The sequence below is a fragment of the Eretmochelys imbricata genome, chromosome 9 (assembly GCF_965152235.1).
Source record: "Eretmochelys imbricata isolate rEreImb1 chromosome 9, rEreImb1.hap1, whole genome shotgun sequence".
NCBI lineage: Eukaryota > Metazoa > Chordata > Testudines > Cheloniidae > Eretmochelys > Eretmochelys imbricata.
The window spans coordinates 79,670,485-79,694,954 of NC_135580.1; the positions used below are offsets into that span (position 1 = coordinate 79,670,485).

Here is a 24,470-nt window from a genome sequence, read left to right on the forward strand (position 1 = left end):
GCTTGGTTGGTTGATTTTTGGTTTTAGTTCAATTTTCACAGATTTTTGCAATCCCTAGATTTGGCCAGAAGTAGCAAAATAGTACAGACCAGACCGTTCTAGTGCAATTTCAAACCACACAGTTCAGGAAATGTCGATGTTCAAATCAAAATGATACAAGAACATCTTCACTTCCCGTACTGATCTCTCTTGAGATCTCCCATCATGAATGTACCTTGCATTAGCAGTGCCAGCATTTATTCAGTCAGAGGGTTTAGATCAAGTTAATGTCTTGTTTGTTTGTTTTTTGTTTTTTTTTCTCCACATTTTATTTTCTTGAGACTGTGGTTAGAAAGCTTGAGCCAAAAAACCTAAGTTTAAAAATGGAAACAGAAAATGCTGACAGCTTTTTTGTTGGTGATGACGTCTTGGAAACGTGTGAACTTGTGCAAGCTTCTTGGCACCAGCATATACTGGATGTGGGGAGGGTGGGTAGCAAGGGAGGAACATGAGCTGAAGTAATTAAATTCTGGGATTGTAGAATCGGCACCAAGTTTGTCATGCCTTTTGTTACTTCGCATGTAAAAATGTGTTCTTGGGAGGAAAAAAGAATTGCAGCAGAGTTGGTCTGGTGTGGGACCAACCTGGGATTAGAACTTGTGTGTTGAGATGTTTTGCACGTGATTAGGGAAAATTTATTTTATTATGGAAACTGCAAAAATGAAGTGAGTCTTATCAGCTTCCAGCAGATGCAGGACATTAGCATTCTGCTTTTAAGTAATGAGGGTTAACGTTGAGTATTTGTTTCTGTAGGTGGTGGTGTAAGTGACAAACTAGCACATTGTAATGATATTGCAAAACTGCACTGGAGGGTTGTCCAGAAGGCAATGCGTTGTCAAGTGATGATAATTCTGAAGTGTTGAAAGCTTGCAGGGGGCTGTTGCATCCTCCTGTCTTTGCAGTTCCACTCAAGGACTCCATTTCTGGAGTCCCTTTTGGGGTAAGATCCTGACCTTTTGTTCAACCCACTTCCTTTCTCCTATCTTCCCCCCCCCCCCAAAAAAAAAAAAAAGAGTAAGTATGTTAAGAAGGAAGTCTGTCTGTTTGACCTCTGAAAGAACTCCATCGCAGAAAGATCAATGGCCTCCAGGACAGGAATGGGAAGGGGCCACAAAGACATGGAGATGAAGTATGTGGGACAAATGACAATGGGGAGTGAGCTCAAAGGTACAACGAAAGAGAATCAGAGGGGGGACAGTGAGCAGATGATCCTACACAAGTACTCTGAAAAGGTGTGCAAAGGAGCTAGCCTGTTTAAGGACTGTGTAAGTGGTGCACAGGATCAGGTCCAAGAGGTTTATTATAGCTGAACTGCTTGGTAATAGGGACCATAATATAATTAAATTTAATATACCTGTGGTGGGGAAAACACCACAGCGGCCCAACACTGTAGCATTTAATTTCAGAAAGGGGAACTACACAAAAATGAGGAGGTTAGTTAAACAGAAATTAAAAGGTACAGTGCCAAAGTGAAATCTCTGCAAGCTGCATGGAAACTTTAAAGACACCATAATAGAGGCTCAACTTATATGTATACCCCAAATTAAAAAAAGAGAGAACCGCAAAAGAGCCACTGTGGCTAAACAACAAAGTAAAAAGCAGTGAGAGACAAAATAGCATCCTTTAAAAAGTGGAAGTAAAGGGAAATCATGCCTCACCAATCTACTAGAATTCTTTAAGGGGGTCAACAAGCATGTGGCAAGGGGATATAGTGTACTTAGATTTTTCAGAAAGCCTTTCACAAGGTCCCTCCCCAAAGGCTCTTAAGCAAAGTAAGCTGTCATGGGATAAGAGGGAGGGGCCTCTCATGGATTGGTAACTGGTTAAAAGATAGGAAACAAAGGATAGGAATAAATGGTCAGTTTTCAGAATGGAGAGAGGTAAATAGTGGTGTCCCCAGGGATCTGTACTGGGACCAGTCTTAGTCAACATATTCATAAATGATCTGGAAAAAGAGGTAAACTGAGGAGGCAAAATTTTCAGATGATACAAAACTACTCAAAATAGTGAAGTCCCAGGCAGACTGCGAAGAGCTACAAAAGAATCGCACAAAACTGGGTGACTGGACAACAAACCGGCAGATGAAATTCAATGTTGATAAATGCAAAGTAATGTACATTGGAAAACATAATCCCAGCTATACATATAAAATGATGGGGTCTAAATTAGCTGTTACCACTCAGGAAAGATCTTCGAGTCATCCTCTGAAAACATCCACTCAGTGTGCAGCAGCAATCAAAAAAACCAGAATGTTGGGAATCATTAAGAAAGGGAAGGATGAATGCATTCAATGAAGTAAGCTGTAGTTCACGAAAGCTTATGCTCAAATAAATTGGTTAGTCTCTAAGGTGCCACAAGTACTCCTTTTTGCGACTACAGACTAACACGGCTGCTACTCTGAAACCTGTCATTAAGAAAGGGATCGATCATAAGACAGAAAATGTCATATTGCCTCTATTTAAATCCATGGTATGCCCACATCTTGAATACTGCGTGCAGATGTGGTTGACCCATCTCAAAAACGATCTGTTGGAATTGGAAAAGGTTCAGAAAGGGACAACAAAAATGATTAGGGGTATGGAATGGCTTCTGTATGAGGAAAGCTTAATAAGAGTGGGACTTTTCAGCTTGGAAAAGAGATGAGGAAGGGGGGATATGAGAGAGGTCTATTAAAATCATGACTGGTGTGGAGAAAGTACATAAGGAAGTGGTGTTTACTCCTCATAACACATGAACTTTGAGGTCACCAAATGAAATTAATAGGCAGCAGGTTTAAAACAAACAAAAGGAACTATTTCTTCACGCAATGCACAGTCAACCTGTAAAACTCCTTGCCAGAGGATGTTGTGAAGGCCAAGACTATAACAGGGTTCAAAAAAGAACTACATAAATTCACTGAGGATAGGTCCATCAATGGCTATTAGCCAGATTGGGCAGGGATGGCATCCCTAGCCTGTTTGTCAGAAGCTGGAAATGGGCGACAGGGAATGGATCACTTGATGATTACCTGTTCTGTTCATTCCCTCTGGGGCACCTGGCATTGGCCACTGTTGGAAGACAGGATACCGAGAGAGATGGACCTTTGGTCTGATCCAGTATGGCCATTCTTATGTTCTTAACAACTGAAATTGGTGGGCAGAGAGCACCGGAACAGAGGGCCCTCCCGTGCAAGGGACGATGGGGCCTAGTGTGGCAGCCCTGGAGAATAGGCAGATGTGATGCCATACAGTTAGTGGTACAGCAAGCTTCCCCAGATTTGAGTTCCCATTTTGCCTGGAATGGCTGTGACCCAAAGGTGAAAGACTCCATCTGGTAGGTTATGAGGGGCCATTGCCCTACCCTCTCCTTGTTTACAGTCTCCTTAACCATCCATGTCCCTTCACTTGTTTTTCTTTGGATTTTCTTAAAAGTCAAGATCTCTCTATTAAATTGAGGGACACTGCAAGAGAAAGGGGAGAAATGAAATGCTGGCACAGCTAGTTACATGGGTATTTCCTTCTATTTTGACACCCATCTTATTAATGTGGTTTATTTCCTAGTAACAAGGAGCGACAACATTGACACACTGAATTTGGTACAATGTGATGACAGACAAATAACTGCTGTCTTGTTAACGTAGCTGCCACTCTACCCAGCACACACAGCATTAGAGCTGTTGGGTACCTGGATTTTCTGTTCAATTAAAAATGTTCAGATTTGAAAGTTTTATCTTTGTTCTATATCTGAATGTGGGGAGAGTGAAATTTGTCTGTGAAGTGGAATTTTCAGTTGATCAGAACATTCTGTTGAGAGAAAATCAAAACCTCTTTCTTCAAAAAATAAAATTTCAAAATGAAACGTTTTGAAAAGAACAATCGAAATGTTCTGTTCCAATAATAGACTTCATTCTGAAGCTCTAGCAAGGTGTTCCTTTTCAATTTGGGTGTATCTTTTCTCTCTTTCCTCCCCCCTCCCCCCTTGGTGATTGCTATCTTGATGTGAAAGCTTCTGTAGGAGACATGCACCAACCCCTTTTTCACTGTCCTCACATTATGTGGATTCCTCTTTGTTCACATCACAGCATGCCAGGATGGGAAAGTTGGGCACCAGTTCTTTGCGTGTGATGGCTGCATTATTTTAAGGTAACCATGTCCAATACTTGCCTCTGTGGTTTGCGCTCTTGGGAGGTCAACCAGTGTACCCTGTATCACACTGCAGTGAACCACAATTACAACTTGTTTTTAATTCACTTTCAGATTTACTTTCTTGGCTCTTTCTAGCAGAGAGATGAGGTTGAGGTCCTTATCGGCCATAGTTTCTGCAATGCTGTGTCTGCATCTGCATACTAGAATGTCCTCAACTGTGAGTGACGCTTATCCCTGCAAGTCTTGTTAGTATGGCTTGCAGGTGGCATTGATAGTCCTTCACTACAGGTTTTGATCCCAAGCAGCATTCTCAGCGCTCTGTATCTTCCTGCTGAAGTCCAAAATATGGTGAGGTAGCTGCTTTCCTTACCTAATAGCACTTGCCAATATCAGTCTTTGGCAAATACTGAGGCTGTTTTGAGCTTTACAATGTCAAGTAACACTTCTTCAGTTGTAAGCATTTTGTAGTGAGCTGCTCTTAGTGCTTTGTTTAAACTATTTGGATGTCTACAAATGTGCAGCTTGCAGGGCTTCACAATGGCTGTCATGCTGTTTATCTAACTTGGGGGCTTTATGACTTTTAAGTTTGTTTTGTTGCTTCTATTCTTTTTTCTTTTTATGTTAAACTGTACTCTGTGAGGCCGATAGTGGCTGAATTGTTTTATTTGTTTCTGGGTGTGACATGCCTTGATGACATCCCAGTCCTTCAAAACCAGCTTGATAATCTTTTGGCAGCTTTGCTGCAGGGTTGCCATGGTTCATTGTCTGCTCTGGGTATGTTTTTGGTTGTGTCTGTTGTATGAATTGTTTGTCCCAGGTTTCAGACTTCAATTGTTCTAGCTCAAAGCAGTGGTTTCTGTGTTTGTGCTACCAGAAATTTCTGCCTGATCACTTTTCCTGGGTATTCTGCATGTAATTTTCACTGTCCTAGTGTATTATGATCACGCCTTGCCTAATTTTAATTTGGCTTCACTTGGTTGCAATTTCACTTTCTTCTCTTGCATAATACCAATCTTCTTAGCCTAGCACATTCACCGATGCCTCCACATCTATTTGACATTCAGTTTTCTGCATGTGTGCTGCTGCCTTTTCTTTGCATCTGCTGCTAGTCTGAGCTTCACAAACCATTTAATTTTGCTCTTTCGCAATATATTACTGTCATGTGCAGACTCCCCTCCTCTGAGTCACTGCTTGCTTCCTTGATCTGGTACACTTCTTTTTGTTTTTTTCTGCAAGCCTTGGCATAATTTCTTATTCCGTAATTTTGGCAAGACCCCAGATGCTTGGCATTTTCCATTAACATGTTTTTCTCGGCAGTACCCCCAGGTCTTCCTTAGCATTTTTTCTCTCTTCTGCTTTGTGATTTGTGCATTTGCTTTTGCACAAATGTTGGTGTATTTTTCCTTGTAGTTTTTATTCTTTTCCTTGGCTACTTGGTAAACTAATCTGTCTGTTCCACTTATGCTCTGCATTTGGATGTGAGCTTGAACACTGGCTTTGTACATGTCCCTCGCTCTTGGTAGAGTTAGTGTGGGCTTTCTGAGCATTCTCTTTCAAGCTCCTTTGTCTTTTCTCCCATTACTAATATATTAGTAATTATCTCTTTAAGATTTGATAATCCTATGAGTCAGATTGCCAAGCTGTGAAAATGACTATTGATCTGTTTGTTCAGATTCATGATTACACTGGTTGAAGAGAGATCTTCAATATCATTTGGAGCACTTCTAGTATTTTACATGGGTCTGCTGCTGACATGTCCAGAAGTATTTGGAGCATGTGGCGGCCTTTGCCTGCCACAGTTAATAGTGAGGCTGTTCTTATTTTGTTTCCTTTTTATCCAGTTTGTTGCAATTTTGTAGTTTTCCCTTGTGATCTAAAGGATCTAGACCAGTGCTTCTCAAGCTATCTGAGGTGGGCTCTGGCAATTTTTTTTTCCCAGTGTGCACGCAGACCGGCAGCCGATGGCTCGTGGACCGGCATCGGTCCACGGACCACCACTTTGAGTAGCACTGATCTAAAGAATGGACAATTGCGAAACACCATTGTCTGTCTTCTCTATCTGCTCATGGACAGCAATCTGGTTTGCTGCCATGATTATCCTTTTCTCTTTGAGTTTTTCTTTTTGATATACTTAGTTTCTGAATGAATGAACCTGGAGGGGCCAATTCTCTTCTGACACCATGTTCAGTGTTCATACCTACAAAGAGAGCAAGCCAAGACAGGTGAAACATTCAGGCTATGTTCCTTCCTCCACATGTACAGTCTTCTCTCATTAAGCACTCCTTAAAGTAGTTCTGTAGGTTCCCAGACATTGCCCTATACGTAAACTTAGCTATCTTACTAGTAGCTTCCCAATAGGGAGCGATCTCTCATAACAGGCTACTATGAGATAAAATAATTAAGGGGAGATTGCTTCTCTTCACCTTTCCTTTCTTCGTTTTGAACATTTCATGCTAGTGTCCCTTCTGCCCAGCTCTGGAAGCTGTTCAGATTGAAAGTAGAGATGCCAGGACACTTCTCAAAATGTCAGAGATGCCCAGACCTGGGAAACCATTCCCTATCCCTATAAAACAGGTTCTTCTATCCCAGGTTGTGATCTACAGCAGGATGCATTGGGAGAATAGCGTCATCAGTTTGTTTAAAGAAGCTCCAGATGTGTTACTGGAGCTTGACTCAGATAATGAAACAACGCAAAACTCATGTCAGTCTCCTGGAGGTTCTCCGCCAGGAAAGCCACTGCTGCGTGAAGCAGCCCAAAGGGCCTAGAAACCATGGCCAGAATCAAGCTGATTTGCATTAGGTTTTTATTTCACTAACTGGAATGAAGGCCATGGTTTTATGATTTTCTGTGTCACTGTTTGCTGACTGTGATAGTTGTGAGTGTTATGGCCAGTGCCATCAGTTTCTTGATGTAACAGCCAAAATCTAGACTAAAACTGGCGGTTTCGTGGCTGCTCTTTAGCCTGTTCTAGAAGTCAGCTGTGATGGGAGGCAGTAGGGAGATTTAGTGTGAATGTTTGCTGTATAACTTGCCCTTTCTTCTGCGTGCAGATTGTTTGACAACAGCTTGCTACCAACCTTCTCCTGATTCGTCACCCCCCTTTTGTTGGCCTGTGTGAAACAAATAGGAGGGTTTCAGCCCCATTCCAGAGCCAAAGTGGTGCTTGCATCACAAAAACAATTGGTACAATGGACACTTATCGAGCTCTCTGACTCAGCTGCGAGGATAAGGATTGTAGGGGCCTGGGGACTGAACTTCCCTGTGTTCCTTAGGGATAATGGTGACTGAGGTACAGTGTTGGTCCCTGGCTGTACTTACTCTGGGGGACATGGAGAACGTCAGTCTCTGGTACTTTGAGCCCCAAATTCAAGTTTTAAAATTATAGTAAATGGGAGGCTGGGGGAGAAATCCCAGCCACAGCGGTGATATTGGTCACTTCTCCTCGACTGTGATTTTATATCTTTGGCACTTGGTCTGTGGTATCCGAATGACTGCTCACAGCCTTCTAGATCGAGGGAAGATGATTCCCTTTGGGGGAAGGACCATGAGATCATATGGCTGTATGCTACTCAGCACTGGCACTGAGAAGAGCACTGCCATCAGATGGTTGCCTCCTGTGTGCCTCCTCCTAGCCTCAGGGCATCTGTGTAAGCATCCCCTGCCTCAGTTTCTCCTGTCAAGGGTCTTCTTCAATAACTCATAAACCCTTTTGTCCATTGACAGCCCTTCTCAGGTTCTGGTTTATTCCTCCTCCTCTGTAACTTGGAGAATTAGCTGATCCTAGTTCAGGCGTGCCTCCTTAGTAACTTGACTGATAAATTCCAAGGCCAGCAAGGACCATGTGGTCATGTTGTCTGGCCTTCTGCATAATACAGGCAACAGAACTCCCCCAAAATAATTCATTTTGAACTAGACTATATCTTTTAAAGTCAAGATTAGATTTGTTTTAAATGCCAGTGATTGAGAATCCCCCATGACCCTTGGAAAATTGTCCCAATGGTTAATTACCCTCACTGTTCAAAAATTTACCTTTTTTCCAGTCTGACTGTTTAGCTTCAATTTCCAGCCATTAGGTCTTGTTATACCTTTGTCTGCTAATTGAAGAGCCCATCATCAAATATATTGTTCCCATGTAGGTACTTGATCAAGTAATCCCTTAACTTTTTCTTTGTTATGCTAAATAGATTGAACTCCGTGACTCTCTCACTATAGGCCATGTTTCCTAAAACTTTAATCATTCTTGTGGCTCTTCTCTGAACTCCTTTTAATTTATCAACATCCTTCTTGAAGTGTGGACACCAAAAGTGGGCACAGGGTTCCAGCAACAGTTGCCCTGGTACCAAATAGAGGTAAATTAACCTTTCTTCTAGCTGAGATTCCCCTGCTTCTGCATCCAAGGATCACATTAGGTTTTTTTTGGCACAGAGTCACAATGGGGGAGCTCTTGTTCATCTGATTTTTTTTTCCCCCCACCACAGCCCCCAAATCTTTTTCAGAATCTCTGCTTCCCAGGATCTAGCCCTCCATCTCATGAGCCTGGCCACCATCTTTGTTCCTAGACTATGCATTTGTTTAGTCACATTAAAGCCCATATTGTTTGCTTGCTTGCCCCCAGTTTACTAAACAATCCTGATGGCTGTGCATTAGTGACCTGTCATCTTACTTATTTACCTCTCCCCAAATTTTTGTATCGTCTGCAAACTTTATCAGTGATTTTGTTTCCTTACAGGTCATTGATTAAAAAGCTAAATAGCACAGGGCCAAGAACCGATCTCTGGAAAACCACATTGGAAACAAACCTGCTTGATAATGAGTCCCTGTTTACAGTTACATTTTGAGACTTATCTGTTAGCCAGTTTTTAACCCATTTAATGTGTGCCATGTTAATTTTATATTGTTCTAAATAGGTTTTGTTTAACAAAATGCTATGTGGTATCAAGTCAAATGCCTTGAAGATGTCTACTGTATTAAGCCAACGTTATTACATTTAAGAACCAAACTTGTAATCTCATTTAAAAAAAAAAAAACGCTATCAAGTTAATTTGGCAGGATCTATTTCCCATAAACCCATATTGATTTGCATTAATTATGTTATCATTCTTTACTTCTTCATTAACCAAGTGCCATATCAGTTGCTCCATTATGTTGGCTGGGATTGATGTCAGGCCAAGAGGCCTATGATTACCCGGTTTACCCTTTATAAAAATTTGGCACAACACTTGCTTTCTCCTGGTCTTTTGGAACTTTCCCAGTGCCCCAAAGCTTATTGAAAATCAATATTAATGATCCAGCAAGCTCCTCAACCAGCCAAAGTCCACACGTTGAACAATGAGGAGAAAACAAAATCAAACAGCTGTTCATTCACCTGCCATTTTGTGCACTGAACGAGGCAGGGGTCCTGTGGGGGAAAAAAAAGTGATCCTATAATTCAATACTGTGCCTTAATGCATATACATATAGACTGGGCCAAAATCAATTTATCTTTATTCTGGCACTTCCTAACTATTGAGTGCTTCTCTTTGCAACCATAATGTGCTTTTAACAGAACTTGAGTGTGATAGATGATCTAAAAATACGGCCTTTGAGAGAAGAATGCAAAACATGAAAAGAAGGCAAAAATGTCCAGTTAAAAAGATAATCAAAGGAAACAATTACTTGGCCAATCAAATGAATGGCAAGCAAAGCAGACTCAAAGTAAAGGTAATATGTAATGGAAAAAGAGGGGAAAAAACCTTAGGCCTTTTTCCTAACTTCATCCTTCATTAGGATCCGTCCTGTCTGTAGACCCATCACTCCAACACTTTCAGTAAGAACATACTTGTGGTTTTTGTGAAAAAAAGGAAGGAAAAGAGCAGCAGCAACTCTGTATGCTAGCTGAGTGAGCGAGTGCTGAAAGGAAGTATGGCTGACTTGGCATCTGAGGATAGGAGAGGAGGTCCAGGGTAAGAGAAGTAGCTGCGGTTCTGTGAAGAATGGAAAAGTTAGTGTGGCTAGTGGTGTTTGTGAATTCCTTCACCTTCTGCAGTGGTGAGTAAATGAAAACATTTTCCATATTCAGAGACAGTTAATCTAAGTTCACATAGGTATGGACCTGATAAAAGAATTAAACCTTTAAAAGGCTGTGAAAACCAGTATCTCTTCTGTTCTACCAGCTTGGTTTTCAGTCACTTCAAATTCAAACCATGTGGAAAGTAGCAGCTTGTTATCCCTGGAGTGAAAATGCAGCTTGTATATTTCCAGTTCAGCTATTTGCATCACATACAACAAGGAGAATGTAAGAAACAGCCCAGTATTGAGCAATTTGTCAGATTTAATGTACTCAGACTAAGAATAAAACAAGACTGTCCAGGGTACTGGGAGAGTTTATTCTCTGGCATTTTAGCTTCTTCAGAATTCATGTTGTGGTTGGAATATGTTCATTCTTTTTGAACTTAGCTTTTCAGAATCCTACTAGTGCAGGGTTGGGCAAACTTTTTGGCCTGCGGGCCATGTCGGAGAATAGAAATTGAGTGGCGAGCCATGAATGCTCACAAAATTGGGGTTGGGGTGCAGGCTCTGGGATGAAGCTGGGGATGAGGATTTTGGGGTGTAAGAGGGTGCTCTGGGCTGGGACCAAGGGATTTGGAGGGCGGGAGGGGGATCAGGGTTGGGGCAGGGGTGCAGGAAGGGGTGCAGGTTCTGGCTGGGGGTGTGGGCTCTGGAGTGGGGCTGGGGATGAGAGGTTTGGGGTGCAGGAGGGTGCTCTGGGCTGGGATCAAGGGGTTTGGAGAGCAGGAGGGGGATCAGGGCTGGGGCAGGGGGTTGGGGCACAGGGAGAGGCTATGGGGTGCAGGCTCCAAGCGGCACTTACCTCAAGCGTGGTACAGCCCCTGACCCAGCACCCCGGCCAGAGCAGGGCTGAGCCATGTGGTGCAGCCCCACCCCAGTGCCCCGTGTGGAGTGGGGCTGAGCCGCTGGTGCAGCATGCAGGCTGGCTTAAAACAGCTCGCGGGCCATAGTTTGCCCACTCCTGTACTAGTGGGTGTCGTAATTACAGTGCTAGCTATGGCTCTACACACAACTCTCCTCCAAACAGATTCTGACCTCCATAAGTGTAAATAAAATATCTTACAGTTGTGTAATTGAGATCAGAATCTGAGCTGTCATTTTACATCGTGCTGCAGTTTCAAATGAAATGTGCTTGCACTTTATCAGTAAATCTGCACTGAATGACAATGAACTTGGAAAACAGGATAAAGGGAAAATGTTGAAAACTGCTTTGAAAGGTGAGTGTGGAAACCCAGTTTTAGGAAAGGATGTCAAGTAAGGCACCAGTCCTGGTTTCTGATGCAAAAGGAAAAGTTTAGATGTATGTGAGCTCCTATTTCAGTTGCTTACTTGGAGTTCCATTTTAAACGGAGTTAAAAGTAACAGGAGGCTTTCAGAAAAGGGGTTCAGGGGGATGAAAAGTAAAAGCTGGACTTTGAGGAAAATTCTGAAGTCATTTGCTAATGAGATGCAGCAGCTCAGACAATTCGAGGCTGAAATTTGGATGGCGATCTGATATACTGGAAGAGTGAGCCTAGCTTCACAGAACTTGGAGATAAGAAATGTGGCTCCAAATGCAAACTTGCCCATAGTTCCGATCCAGTGATCTGGTTGAGATTTGTCTTATAAGGGTGGCCATGAACCAAGAAGACCAGATGCAGATCTGGACCTCCCCAAAGTTCAAGGAACTTCGCATCCATTGTTCCAGTTCATGGACCAAAGGCCAGTGACATTTTAAGAGAACACATGACTTGTGTTCGAACTAATTAGGACAACATGCCTTGGTGTGCATCAGCCTCTGAATATCTCTTTCTGCTTTGTGGGGCACTTTAAGGAAGAGGGAGAAAAACTTTAAGCAGCCACATTAAGTTATGACAGGATCTGAGAGGCAATAACCACAATTCCTTTTCATGAATAGAGCTCAAAGCACTTCACAATCTTTTCATGTATGTTTCCTCACCACACCCCTGTGAGACAGCAAAGTGGTGTTATCTGCATCTTACAGAGGGGGGAATAAGAAATAATAAGTGGCTTGCCCAAGGTCACACATGAATTCCACGGTGGAGCAGGGAACTGAAGCCAGGTCTCCACATCCTAAGCCATTGCCCTATCCACTAGGTGCGACTAGGGAAATCGAGCAGTAGTGTTTGTCAAGAACTGCTGTCTGTGTGCTTGCAGCTTAGTGGACTCCACCTGGATGTGCCTCTAGCACTCTTTGGTCTTACTGACATTCTCTCCTTTGTTCTTTTATTTCTACCCCTCATCTCCTGTTCCCTCTCTACAGCCATCCTGGAACTGACTGGCACCTATGACATTGAAGGGACATGGAAGAGTTCAATCACCTTGCCATGTGTCTACGTGCCTTCCCAGGACTTTGTGCAGCAAACAGTCATTTGGACCCTGGAACGAGATCAAAGCCCCGCCACCATCTTTCGAAGGGATAGCTCTGATGATCACATCCTGTTGTCGCAGTACAGAGGTAGGGTCAGCGTGCCAAATAGCAGGCCAGGCGATGTGTCTCTTGAAATTGAGAAGCTTGAAGTCTCAGACAGCGGACACTACACTTGCAAAGTCACCTGGAGAGCCCAGGACAAGAGCCTGCTAACAAGGGAGAGAACCACTAGAGTTAATGTCGTTAAAGGTAAATCCAATAATAAAATGTGATTTACTTGGCATTTCTCACTCATAAAGCACTTGCCCGAGCTGGCTTTCTATCTGGTTCGGATGGGGTTATGCGGAGGGACTTCCACTCCCCACTGACTCCCCACATCCGCAGGGTTGGGGCCAGCATTTCCCACGGGTTCTCGAGTGCCATGCATCATCTTCACTGCATTGGCATTAGCCCCATCCTAGTTAGAGGGACATGGACCAAAGGATGGGATTCATGCCTGTGACGTTGATTTGGGGGTGTGGCTTGTACCTAGCTTGGCCACTAGTGCTACTTAAGACAGCCTTCACGACTGCTTTAAAGTGCCTCACTGCTGAACATATCTGTGGGCCTTGCAGCAGTTACAGAAGAGTTGGAGTACAGGATTGCCCCAGCTGCACACTCAAGAACATCCCCAACACACCCCAGAACTCTCTCTGTGCATTTGGTGTGGAAGGCTTATGGAGGGGCAGAAAAATGGCTCTGCCTCTGACTGTGACAGGCTGTGGTGTGGGGGTATTCCCTGCAGTGGCCACGTTGTGCTGGCACGGCTGGTGCAAAGCAGTCACAAGGAAACCATGAAGGGAGCTCAGAAACTCTGTATAAAAGGGGATTATATGAGCAGGTCATGAATGAATTCATTCTGGAGAAGGGTGAACAGCCATGGAATTCAGGGAAGTCTGACTCCTGCACCTTTCTCTATGATGACCAAATCCCCAGATCAAATACCCTGCAACTTCAGGACAATTCAGACCCAAATCCCTTTCCCTCTGTCTTTCAGTTGCAGTGACTAAACCCATCATCAGACCAGGCGCTCTGGGATTCACTGTACCAAAAGGGGCTCGGACAAGCCTGACCTGTTCTGTCAGTGGGTCCCCACCCATCATCTACCGATGGTTCAAGGGAGAGCCAGGAGGAAACGCAGTACCTGTGAGCAATCACGCCGTACTCATGTTTGAGTCTCTGCAAACGTCTGACACGGGGAAATATTACTGTGAAGCAGAAAACAGAGCAAGCTCACAAGTCATACGGCAGAGTGATGCAGTGCAGCTGACTGTGAGGGGTAAGTGCCCCAAATTAGTGCTTGGTGATCTCTGAGACACTGGGTGATGATGAGACAAATGGCTTAAGCGGTTTTAAGAAAGGTTTAGACATTTAGATTGAATGTAAACAACAGTGAGATTCGCTAGCTGTCACTCTCAGCCTTCCTAGTTAGGACAAAGCTGATCACTGGCTAGGGTCATAAAAATGTTCTCAGTCCTCCAGCTCTGCCACTTGCCAGCTTGCTGACCTTAGGCAAGTCCCCTTCCTGTGCCTCAGTTTACCCTTGGAGATAACGGGCATTCCCTTTGTCATGTCCTTTGAGATCTACAGATGAGAAGTGCTCTATAAGACGTGGGAGGTTTACAACTTTTGCATTTATCCAATTTATAAATTCATAATTGAAGGGGTGGAAGAGTCTGACACATTTGTCACTTCTCTCTTAGACCTCACAAAATCAGCAACCATGGTGCCTTGCTCTGAGATCAAGGTGCACACCATGGTATCAGAAGGAGGTGAGGCCTGCTCAGTGCTGAATTGGAAGCAATTGGGAGACAGGAAGCGAAGCGGTGGTTTCATTGCGGTTCTGTGTGAATGATGGAGAAGGGTGGGTTGAATGTGACATGTCCACTTGCTGCCATTTTAGAAGTTAGTCCTCAGGTTGATAGAACTTGCTGGAAATGACCTCTGCTGCCCTATGTGGTTCTAGCTACTACACCCCTTTCCTCTGCTCTCCTGTGAAGCATGACCTTGTGCCATTGGGCTACTTGGTTGCAGACTCCATGGGACGGCAGCTGTCCTAACACTTGGAAGGACATGCCTAGAGGAGTCATGGATTTCCTTAATTTCATGTGGTTCGTCATGAAGTCATCAGGAGCAAAATTCCTGCCTCCATAACTCCCATGGTTTGGGAGAATTCAGTATGTTGGCGAGTCCAGCAGAGCACAATTGCTTCCTTACTTGAAACCTCACAGTGTGCTGTTTTGATCTAGGGTACCAGGGGACCAGCCTGCCCCTCTATCTCATCATCCTGATTGTCGTGCTCCCTGTGGCTGTGGTGTGTGTTGTCATTGCGGTCGTCTTGTGTAAGAGAGAGACCAAGAAGGGTGAGTGGGGTGTGCTGGGGATGCGCCGGGCGAACAGGATGACTTTTTTTGCTTCTGAAGATTTCTGGAGAGAGGCCAAATAAAAACATTGCTACAGTGCAATGAAAGAAAATAAGTCAATCGAGATCACTTCTTGAAATGGAACACTAAGGGGTAGGCTTAGTTTATGAAGAACAGGAACTGACAGGGTAATCAGAATCCACTGTGCTAGTCTCCTTTTCTCTGAGCACTGAGCTACAGTACTTTATCTATCCATTCCAATCGTGCAAATGCACTTCTTGCAGCTGTGTGCCCCAGAGCTGTTTGCTAGGAAGTCAACATGGTTTCATTCTATAAAAGTTGCTTCCAATTGACATCTCAGCACAGTTCCTATTGACTGTAGAAAGAGTAGATGATGGAAGGGACCACTGTAATCATCTAGCCTTGGCCTTCCTGCGGAACACAAGCCATAGAACTTCCTGCTTCAAGTCATCCCCTGTTCCATGTGTGGTTTCCTGGTTTCTGTGCAGCCTGCTCCGTACATAGTTCCTGGACGTTTCCCTCTGCCTTAGGCTTCACTGCTGCTGCTGGCCATGCCACCTCTGCTTCCAAAGAAGGGCCAGAGAACTTCCTTGGTCCGTTCTTTCAATAGAATTCTGCCCCCTCCTCCTACCTGGCCTGTGGAAAATGAAGTGTGGTGGGGAGGTGGTTGATGGGAATGGGTAGTTCCCTGCTTAGCAGATTCATTACAACCCCTTCCATGGGTGGTGAGCAAATATGAAAGGGCAGAGAGATAACTCAGCATCTGCCAGAGAAAGCCGTCTGTGCTGCGGGTATTCCGGGCAGCCATATTGCACTAGCTTAGCTGGTGCAAAGCAGTCACCGGGCAACCAAGAACTAAGCAGGACATGAGCAGGCAATGAACTACGTCACTCTGGAGAAAGGCCCAAACCCCGCATTTGAACAGACATGAAATTCAGATCTGGACCCATATTGTCCCCTAAATGTATAATAAACTCCCAGATCAAATACCACCCCAGTGTTGGGATAATTCAGGTCTACATAGCTAAGCACTGTATAGCGTTTGTCACCACATAACTCTGACCAGTTTCCATGCCCCTTTTTTGGTTTACATTCTGCCCCAGTCTCCTATTGGGATATGTGTGCTTTTGGTGAAGTTGGCCATTTTGAATTTTTTTTTCATGGGGAACTTTAGGGCTGTTTGTGTGAGTTTTACGTGTTAAGGTTAGAAGAAAACAGGTATTTTACACACATTTTAAAGAAAAATACTTTTATAGGCATTTTTAGATAATTTACAAAATAACATGGACTATGACAGTGAAAAATGAAAAATGTCAGAAAAGAGTGTTTTAAAACTGCAAAAAATATGTCCCTTAAATATGCTGAGGTCTTTTCAGAGAAATTATTTTTTTTAAATAAAGGTATTAAATATTAGTTTTTAGAAAATATTGTTTATGCATTTAGATTACAATTATTTTTCACACTTTTTTCAAAGTATGTCTTTTGAAATAAAGAATAGAGCATGTATATTAGAGAAGATAAGACACAAAGTGAGAGAGAACAGCTGAGAAAAGCAAGTCTCTTAGCCTGTTACAGAAAGAGTAAAAATAAAGGGAGAGAGAGAGTTTTATAAAGCAGCAAGAAGGCTTGTGTCACTGAGCACATGGCAGAGAGAAGAGAGAACCACCTAACCCCTACAGCTGCCTCTAGTCAAATGCCAACAATTCTGGGGGACAAGCTGGTGAGGTAATATCTTGTAATGGATCAACTTCTGTTACTGAGAGAGACGAGCTTTCAAGCTACACAGATCTGATCCCTTGAAATATGTGTTAACTACTCATGCTACACAATTTGTTCTACCTTGTATTTAACTGTGACACTCTGATGTTGCAAACATCTTCAGGTGTGGGAAATTAACTGAGAGAGTCACAACTAAATACAAGGTGGAACAGATTGTTTAGCATCAGTAGTTTATTATGCTATTTAGTTATTATTGGACACTATTCCTTTTCCCCCCCACATTATTATTATTGACCATACTTCCATTTTCATCTAATAGTGGACCAGTACTATTGTCTGGATTCCTTTTGTTCCTTGTTTGTAAATAAAAACTCCTTATTGTTCTTAACTCTGCTGGGCATAGATTTTTTTTTTACTTCCTTAATCAATTTTCTACAATTCTTAGCTGTTTGTTTTTATTTGTTACTATCTGCTTCCCCCAGTGTTAAATGGTGCAATTGTGGCTTCTTGGCCATCTTAAATTGTTCCCAATTATTATTCACATTTTTCTGTTTAAATACTTCCTCCCCCCCCCCCCCCAGCTGATTTGTGATTTGTTTTCAGTTTTGTAAAACTGACTTTTTTCTCAGAGCATCAAGTATCTACATATTACTAGTTTAGAGGTCATGTCATGTATCTATTTTGTCATTGCAGTATGTTCACAGATAAACGTAATTGAATCCCTTTGTAAACTTGATGCTAATTTTGCAATTTTAATTTTTCGTTCTGGTTGAATCAACTTTAGTGTCTACTCGCTAGCTGGACAGGCCTAATACATCCAGCCCTAATGGGAAGAGATTTTCAGCGTTCATTGCAGCATAGGGTACTTCAGTGACAGAAGCCTTTTGGAAATTATCACTATCACAGGGCTCAAAAAAAGAATTAGATCACTCGATGATTGCTTCTCCTGTTCATTCCCTCTGAAGCACCTGGCACTGGCCATTGTTGGAAGACAGGATGCTGGGCTAGAATGGACCATTGGTCTTTCCCTTCACGGCCATTCTTAAATAGAACCATCATCCAGGAAGGGGCAGCAAGATGTAATGAACTAAACACAAGGCTGTTTCTATTCCCGGTTTTGGCAAGTCTCTTAACCACTCTGCCTTGGTTTTACAATGGGTAAAATGGGAACAACACTAACCAAACAGGGTCCTGGAATGGATGCACTAGTTTATGATTGTACAGTGTTATAAAAACATACTGTGTTATGTAAGGGCAATTATTATTACATCTTTCAATGATAAGACTTTAAAAATAAAAATCTGATTTCCACTTGGAAGAATAAAGCTACAAAACATTTCGTTTTCTTGTTTTCAGATAATCCGAATGAAGTAACATGGTGAGTAAGATTCTTTATCTGTCATGCTGAAAGAACTTCTGGGGTTGTAATATTGATTTCTGTGGCAGGAGAGCTATTTGCCAAGTGAAGAATGAATGTCCTCTTTGGTTATACAGGAGGAGGGGGTCTTAATGGTATTTGTGATTGACAGCATTAGATACTCACACAGGGGACAGCGATAGAAATGTTTGTGAATATCTTAGAATCACCAAAATTGCAGTTGGAAAAGACCTATTGGATTCTCTGTTCCTTCACCAAAGAGACCAGTGACAATTGTCCTCTGTAGTGAATTCACAGAGTTTTGTCCAGAATCTAAAGAACAAGAATTTCTAGCTCTTCCCTTGGGATAGTCTCCCAATTGAGAACCATTTCCTGATGTTCATCCAAAACTGTCCTTTGCTGAACCTCCTTCCATTACTCCCTGGTATTTCTTCCTGGACCATCCTAATCCTAAATTTGAATCCCTGTGTCCTACTCTTCCATTCACTAACACACATACACAAGACAAGCTGCCAATTTAAAGGTCCTGACAATAAAACAACATGTAATGTGGGAGCTACTTATCCAGATGCCAATAAAGTGATCGTAAGAGTGTATGTTGCAGTGTGGTATTCTGCCAGTGAAATTTGTCCAAGTGAGGTTTGTACAGCAGTATGTTAAAATAAGGTCTAACTCTGATCAACATTGCTCACTGCATGCTGGGACTTCTCTTCGTTGGTTGCACCTTCATTGTAAAAAATGTGGCCAGCCACATGCCGCCTTGGAGAACTTTATCAGCTGTACTTGGCCCATATGTTGCAATTTGTCCACTATTTATTCTGTCCTTTATTTTCCAAGGGCCAAATCCCCAGCTGGCATAGCCCCACTGAGGTCAGTGTCATACATCAGCAGAGAATTTGGTCCCAAACTTAGCAGATTGTTGCTTTTCCTTTTAATACAACTTTTTCAGCCTCCCATAATGTGCTTGGGTTAGTATCCGGGGTCTTGTTGTTCCATAGCTAATATTCCACTGTCATTTAAAATCAGAGGACTAAAGCCTGATCTCTGCTACCCTGCTGTAAATCCAGTGTCACTCCACGGACATTAGTGGAATGACTCCAGGTTTATGCTGGTGCAATGCAGACTAAAATCTGGCCCCAGGACCTAAATTCCCACTAAGGTCTGGCGCCGCACAGGAGGCCACCAAAGGCTGCGCACTTAACTCCCCCAGCCCTGGGGCTGCGGCACGTCACGGAGACATGCCTCTCCCTCCCAGCTTTGGGGCTGCCACTGGGAGAGAGGACTCCCCCACCCAGGGGCTGTGGCGTGGAGAGGTGCCTTTTTCCCCAGCCTCGCAGCTGCTGTGGCGGGGAGAGTTGCTCAATCTGAGCCCAGAGGCTGCTGCAAGGAGAGAGAGCTGGGGGGAGTTCTCTCTCTCTCTCTCTCTTCTCTTCCCCCCACCCCCCACAGCCCCGGGGCAGCCTGCACCTCAAACCCCTGGTCCCACCCCAGCCGGAGCCCTCACCCCCTGCACCCTAATCCTCTGCCCCAGCCCTGAGCTCCCTCCCATACTCTGAACCCCTCGGCCACACCCCCAGCAGACATCACCTCCATATTAGTGAACATAACAAAATTCATTCCACACATGGATGGGAAAAATTAGAGGGACCATTGCCCAGGATCTTGAAACTGGGTGATGTTAAGTCTCCCCTGGCTCTTTCCTCCCATTAATATTCGACTTTTGTTTCAGTCCTAACTCCAAGAACCACACAAGAGGAGAGACTTATTCAGGAGTCAATGACAAGTGCACATATGAGGAAGCAAAATCTAGAGGTGAAAACAACTATACATCACAGCCTGTGGAAAAGAATGAATATGAGACAATTGGCACAGTGAAAAACAATGACTATGCAACTCTTGTGAAAGCAACAGCATCTGAATATGAACTGGGGGATGTTCCATAGAAAACCAGCATTTACACACCAGCAGCAGTGCAGAAGGTAGGGCTGTAGAGCTTGAATGGTGACCATTCATTAAGGGAAGCCCTTCATCCTTTCCATCTTCTCATAAAAATATTAAGCTCCATTGTTTAATTGCTGAAGGGCAATTGCATCACCCTCTGGTTCTTCATGGAATCCAGTCTGCCCTATTAGTTCTCATGCAAGTTCTCAAGCACCTTCTAAGATCAGCTTCCTGCTGTAAACTATCCAGGAATGATACAAGGTGAAAAGTGTGCGTGTGTCTCTCTTGCTCTCTCTTCCCCCTGGGGTCTAATGTTCAGCACAGACAATGGAAGGTCCTTTAATAATGCAAGGAGAGTTCAGGAAAAAAAACCTGAGAGCAAGGCCAAAATAAGAACTGCCTAGTACTGAAGGGACCAGCGGAAAGGAACAAACTCTACATCCGTATCTTGCTCTGTAATAGTTTTTATACCATACCTCTACTGCAAGAGGAAATCTGTATGTATTCTGTAGTAAAGTTTGGCTGCTAGTAGCTATCCAATCATATAGTATCTCAAATTGCAACTTGGGACCTATTCCTTCAGAGAGTCCCTTCCTTTTGTCTCCTGCTAGAATTGCATTTTTAACATTTGGAAAAGATGGAAAAGATGGAAGATACTTTTTAAAATGTCTGGGGCGAGGAGTGTTGGCATCTCTCACTATCATTTTTTTTTCTGCTCCTTGCTTTGCCCTTAGGCTTTAATATAGGCAACAGTGTTTTCCTATGCAAAATGATATTTTTAGCATGGAATCATATGCTAACAACCATCCCTTGCCACAGCCCTTAAGTGTTGTGTTAATAAAAACTTTCCACTAACTTAAAACTATTCCTGTAGCTGCCTCTCTTCCACCCACTCCTGTTCACAAACCCATATTCAGATGTTGGGCCTGATTCTGCCCTCAGTTTTATCCGGGCACTCCCTGTTAGGGAATTTGCATAACTTTGGACAGAACTTTGTCCTTAGCGAATGTCATCTATTCCTAAATCCCTTCCTGAAGATTATAATTACAAGACTATATTTTCGCCTGTAAAAATGTGTTCAGTACCTTTTTAAATCAGTTCACATGTTGGATATTAAAAAAGCAATGATGGTGTTTCTTTCAAAAATATCTTTCCCCAGAGCACTGAAACAACTCTCCTGTATTCTCCTTCTGGCCATTCTCTGGGGTCAGCTATAGAGAGAGACACATTTAGCTCCTGCTATAACCTAGCACTATCCTATTGAATTCAAACATGTAACTTGCTTGTGCAAGGACTGGATGTGGCCAATAGTCTTTAAACCAACAATATCCTGTAGCTGCAGTGCTGATGCAAAGCAGCTGGGGGCTAGCTAGAGACAGGCAAAGAACCAATTCCATGTTATGAAATTGCCATTCTTTCCCGTCGAGCTATTCTGAAATCACTTACTTGGTATTGTTTGTAGTTAACTTGCATTCCCAACTCTTGAAATGCCCTGAACCATGAAACTGCTTGCCTAATTAAGAAGCCAAGGTACTTTCTTGATAGCCCTAAACTGAACTGTTTCACATAGTCCAGTGGTGACTGACTTGACACCAGATGCATCATTTTCAAATACAGTAATTGCAGCTCCAACCTCTTTGAACCTGGCTTGTAGCTCCTCCTGTTGTCAAAGCCTTGAGTCAAGGGCGGAGACTGTTGTCCCTAGAGGGTGATGATGTGGGCTTTCCCTCAACCCTCACTTCCCTGGTTCTTGTCACACAGACAGCAAGTAGCAAAAGACCAGTAGTCCAAAGCACAAACAATGCAATGTTTATTGGGGTTAGTTTCCGAGCAAGCATATTCTGAAGCCCTTCACACCAGTCGGGCTTGTCTCTATATGCCGATAGTCTGTTCCCCAGTGTTCTGTTCCCAGCTCTGATGCCGCAGAACATTTACCCTGTGTCCCTCTTCTCAGCTCCGACGCCACAGAGTCTTGCCTGTCCCTCTTATTTTTTTACCTGACCCTCTTATTTTCAGGCTTGACTTGTTTTCCTACCTCCCTTTCCTGGAGGGCCACAATTTGAGTCTTCTTGCTTACAACTAGCTTGTTTGTTGACCGGGTATATTTATTATTTGCAGCTCCTTTGTACTGCCATTTATGGGAAGTGCTCTCCTTCCCCTAACAGCTAGGTAATTTGCATCCACACAGAGGCTTTCTGGCTTGCTTTTGGATCCAAAGCTATTAGCAGCTCAGAGACTCTGCCTTAAAAGGGACACAATTAACTTCCACCAGAGTTCTGATTACTTTTCACTTTTAACTCCTGCTTCTAAAACACACAGCCATCTGAAAAAGAAAACACAACCTATTGTGGCTCCCTTTCGAGCCCTAATAGAATTTTAACTAAGTAGCATGTTTTGTTTGCATTTCTTCTACAATATACACTGCACATGTTCTAGGAAAATGCACACCCCTTCCACAGTTCAACTCTACAACATTATATTAGCCACATCAACTTTCACACAAGGTGTAACTGTCTCCCCGATGCCCACAGATTTCTCCTGCACCCCCACCAAAGTGACAGTCCGATCACCCAGAGCCACCCCAAGGCTCAGTGTTCCCTTCATTCCTCCCCCTTTTTCCTGTGCGGGCGCACAAAAAAATCCAAAATATCTCCCTCAGCCCGTGGCCCCAGCCGCCTCCCACCACAGCCATGACTTTGTCTTTATTTAAAAACATATTAAACATTGAGGTACCTTAAGGGTTAAATGCTAAATACCAAAGCCAAACAACACTAGTTATCTGTGTCTGGCAAAAAGTGTCTGTCAGTTTTGCAACTTTGAATGAGAGATTCAAATAGATTTAGTACCATTGTTTGTTTTTTCTTTATTTAAAAAAACAAAAACCAATTATCCTAAACCTACAAACAGGATTTTACAAACCATGAGTATTGGTTTAGTCCTTAAAACCTCACATAACTACACAAAAAGATTCACATGCAAAAATTCTTTTACTCAACACCCCTTGCACTGCTTCTATTACTTTTTACGCAGCTGTACCCAGATTACATTCCCATCTTGTACAATCGGAGACAGTCAAGTTTTAGTGGAAACCCCTTACATTCCTTTGGAGATTTTGATTAATTCGTCCTCTAGTCAAATAATATAGATCAGAGTATCTGGCTGCCTGCAGCAGTCCTTTACAGACCATTTCTGTGGGAAAAGGGCCCATTTTCCCACAGAATAGCTATAAAGGCTCCTGGGGACAAAAACATAGTAGTGGTCAGGGCTGTCCTTAGGATTTATTGGGCCCTATGCAGTGTTATTAAACTGGTGCCCCTGTGTCCGACGGCAGCCTGGGCTTGCAGCCTGGCGGGGGAGGGATGAGGCAGCAAGGATACCGAGCCACCCAGCCCACCTCACAGTGGCAGAGAGTGTCAGTTCCTCGCAGAGACCCCCGTACCCTCTCCCTCATACAGAATGCGTGGTGCTGGCACATTCGGCTCTGTGAATACGGCCCCTGCCTACGGAGACTGTAGTGCGCACTGGCTGTGCAGGAGCCAGTCCCCTCTTACCTGGGCTCATGGGCAGTGGGTGAAGCTGCCACTTGGGGAGGCTACCTCCTCAGCCCACCTGTGACCCCGTACATATGCTACCCCTGCTCTGCTCCAGCCCCCCCCCATGCTGCCCAGGCCCCGCCCGCTCCCCACTGTCCCCCTCCTCTCTTCCCTCCCTGATCACCCCCTTCTAGCCAAATCCCTGAACCCAAATTAAGCAAATGACTATAAAGAAATTGCAGAAGTGGTGTCTTTTTTTTTCAAAAGAAAATAGAGCATATTTTCCATTGCATGCCAGTTGCTGAAGACTGGACATGCAGAAGGTACCCAATTAAAAGCACTAAACTTGGGAATAAAAAATGTCAGTCATGGTTTTTTTTTATACAGCCTGAAGTTTGTCAGATTTATTTGCAAAAACTTTCTTGTAAGGGCCAGTCAGCTGTCCTGCTGAATACAACATTAAATATTATGGAAGACATGATGCAGCTCTTCTGTTTTACATTTTCTTAATCGGTATTTCTAAGCTGATTTTATATTTTAAATGTACTCTTATATTTTAAATTTAGCCTTCATAAAGTAATCATTCAAGATTACTACATATCTAACTCACTGAAACAAAGACATTATTTCAAATTAATCAGTCACAGGGGTTTAGTGTGTTCGTAACAACGTTCATTGCTTTTTAGAAAAAGGAAACACTAATTTACATTGTGTGATCTCTATAACAATAGACATGTTTATGAAATTTCACCAACTTTAAAAAAATATGTTTCCAAAGATTTTAGGCATAACAAAGAATTTTATGCCTTACTAAGGTACTGATTTTGCTGGAGGGTTCTCTTAAAGCTAGTTCATCAAATAGTCAGAAGTAAAGAAAGTTGGACAAACGAGTT

At 43.2% G+C, this 24,470-nt stretch overlaps 2 protein-coding genes across 2 annotated transcripts in view; both read left to right on the forward strand.

Moving 5' to 3' along the window:
* The first annotated feature begins 4,174 nt into the window (after nucleotides 1-4,174).
* LOC144269972 (V-set and immunoglobulin domain-containing protein 4-like) lies at nucleotides 4,175-24,214 on the forward strand. Its single transcript, XM_077826103.1, has 6 exons — nucleotides 4,175-10,191; nucleotides 12,476-12,832; nucleotides 13,620-13,901; nucleotides 14,872-14,985; nucleotides 18,082-18,103; nucleotides 19,833-24,214. Exons 1-6 carry the CDS (start codon nucleotides 10,137-10,139, stop codon nucleotides 20,044-20,046), a joined length of 1,044 nt encoding a protein of 347 aa, XP_077682229.1. The 5' UTR covers nucleotides 4,175-10,136; the 3' UTR covers nucleotides 20,047-24,214.
* The window catches only part of VSIG4 (V-set and immunoglobulin domain containing 4), a 48,393-nt gene continuing 43,969 nt past the window's right edge, over nucleotides 20,047-24,470 (forward strand). Inside the window, exon 1 of the mRNA XM_077826102.1 lies at nucleotides 20,047-20,082. The gene's annotated coding sequence lies outside the window, so the exon portion shown is untranslated. The remainder of the gene's footprint in view (nucleotides 20,083-24,470) is intronic.

Coding starts and splice junctions, on each gene's coding strand:
- LOC144269972 (XM_077826103.1), top strand. CDS start 10,137: ATGGAAAAGTTAGTGTGGCTAGTGGTGTTTGTGAATTCCTTCACCTTC. Junction 14,986..18,081: donor TAAGAGAGAGACCAAGAAGG/GTGAGTGGGGTG, acceptor TCTTGTTTTCAG/ATAATCCGAATGAAGTAACA. Junction 18,104..19,832: donor AATCCGAATGAAGTAACATG/GTGAGTAAGATT, acceptor CTTTTGTTTCAG/TCCTAACTCCAAGAACCACA.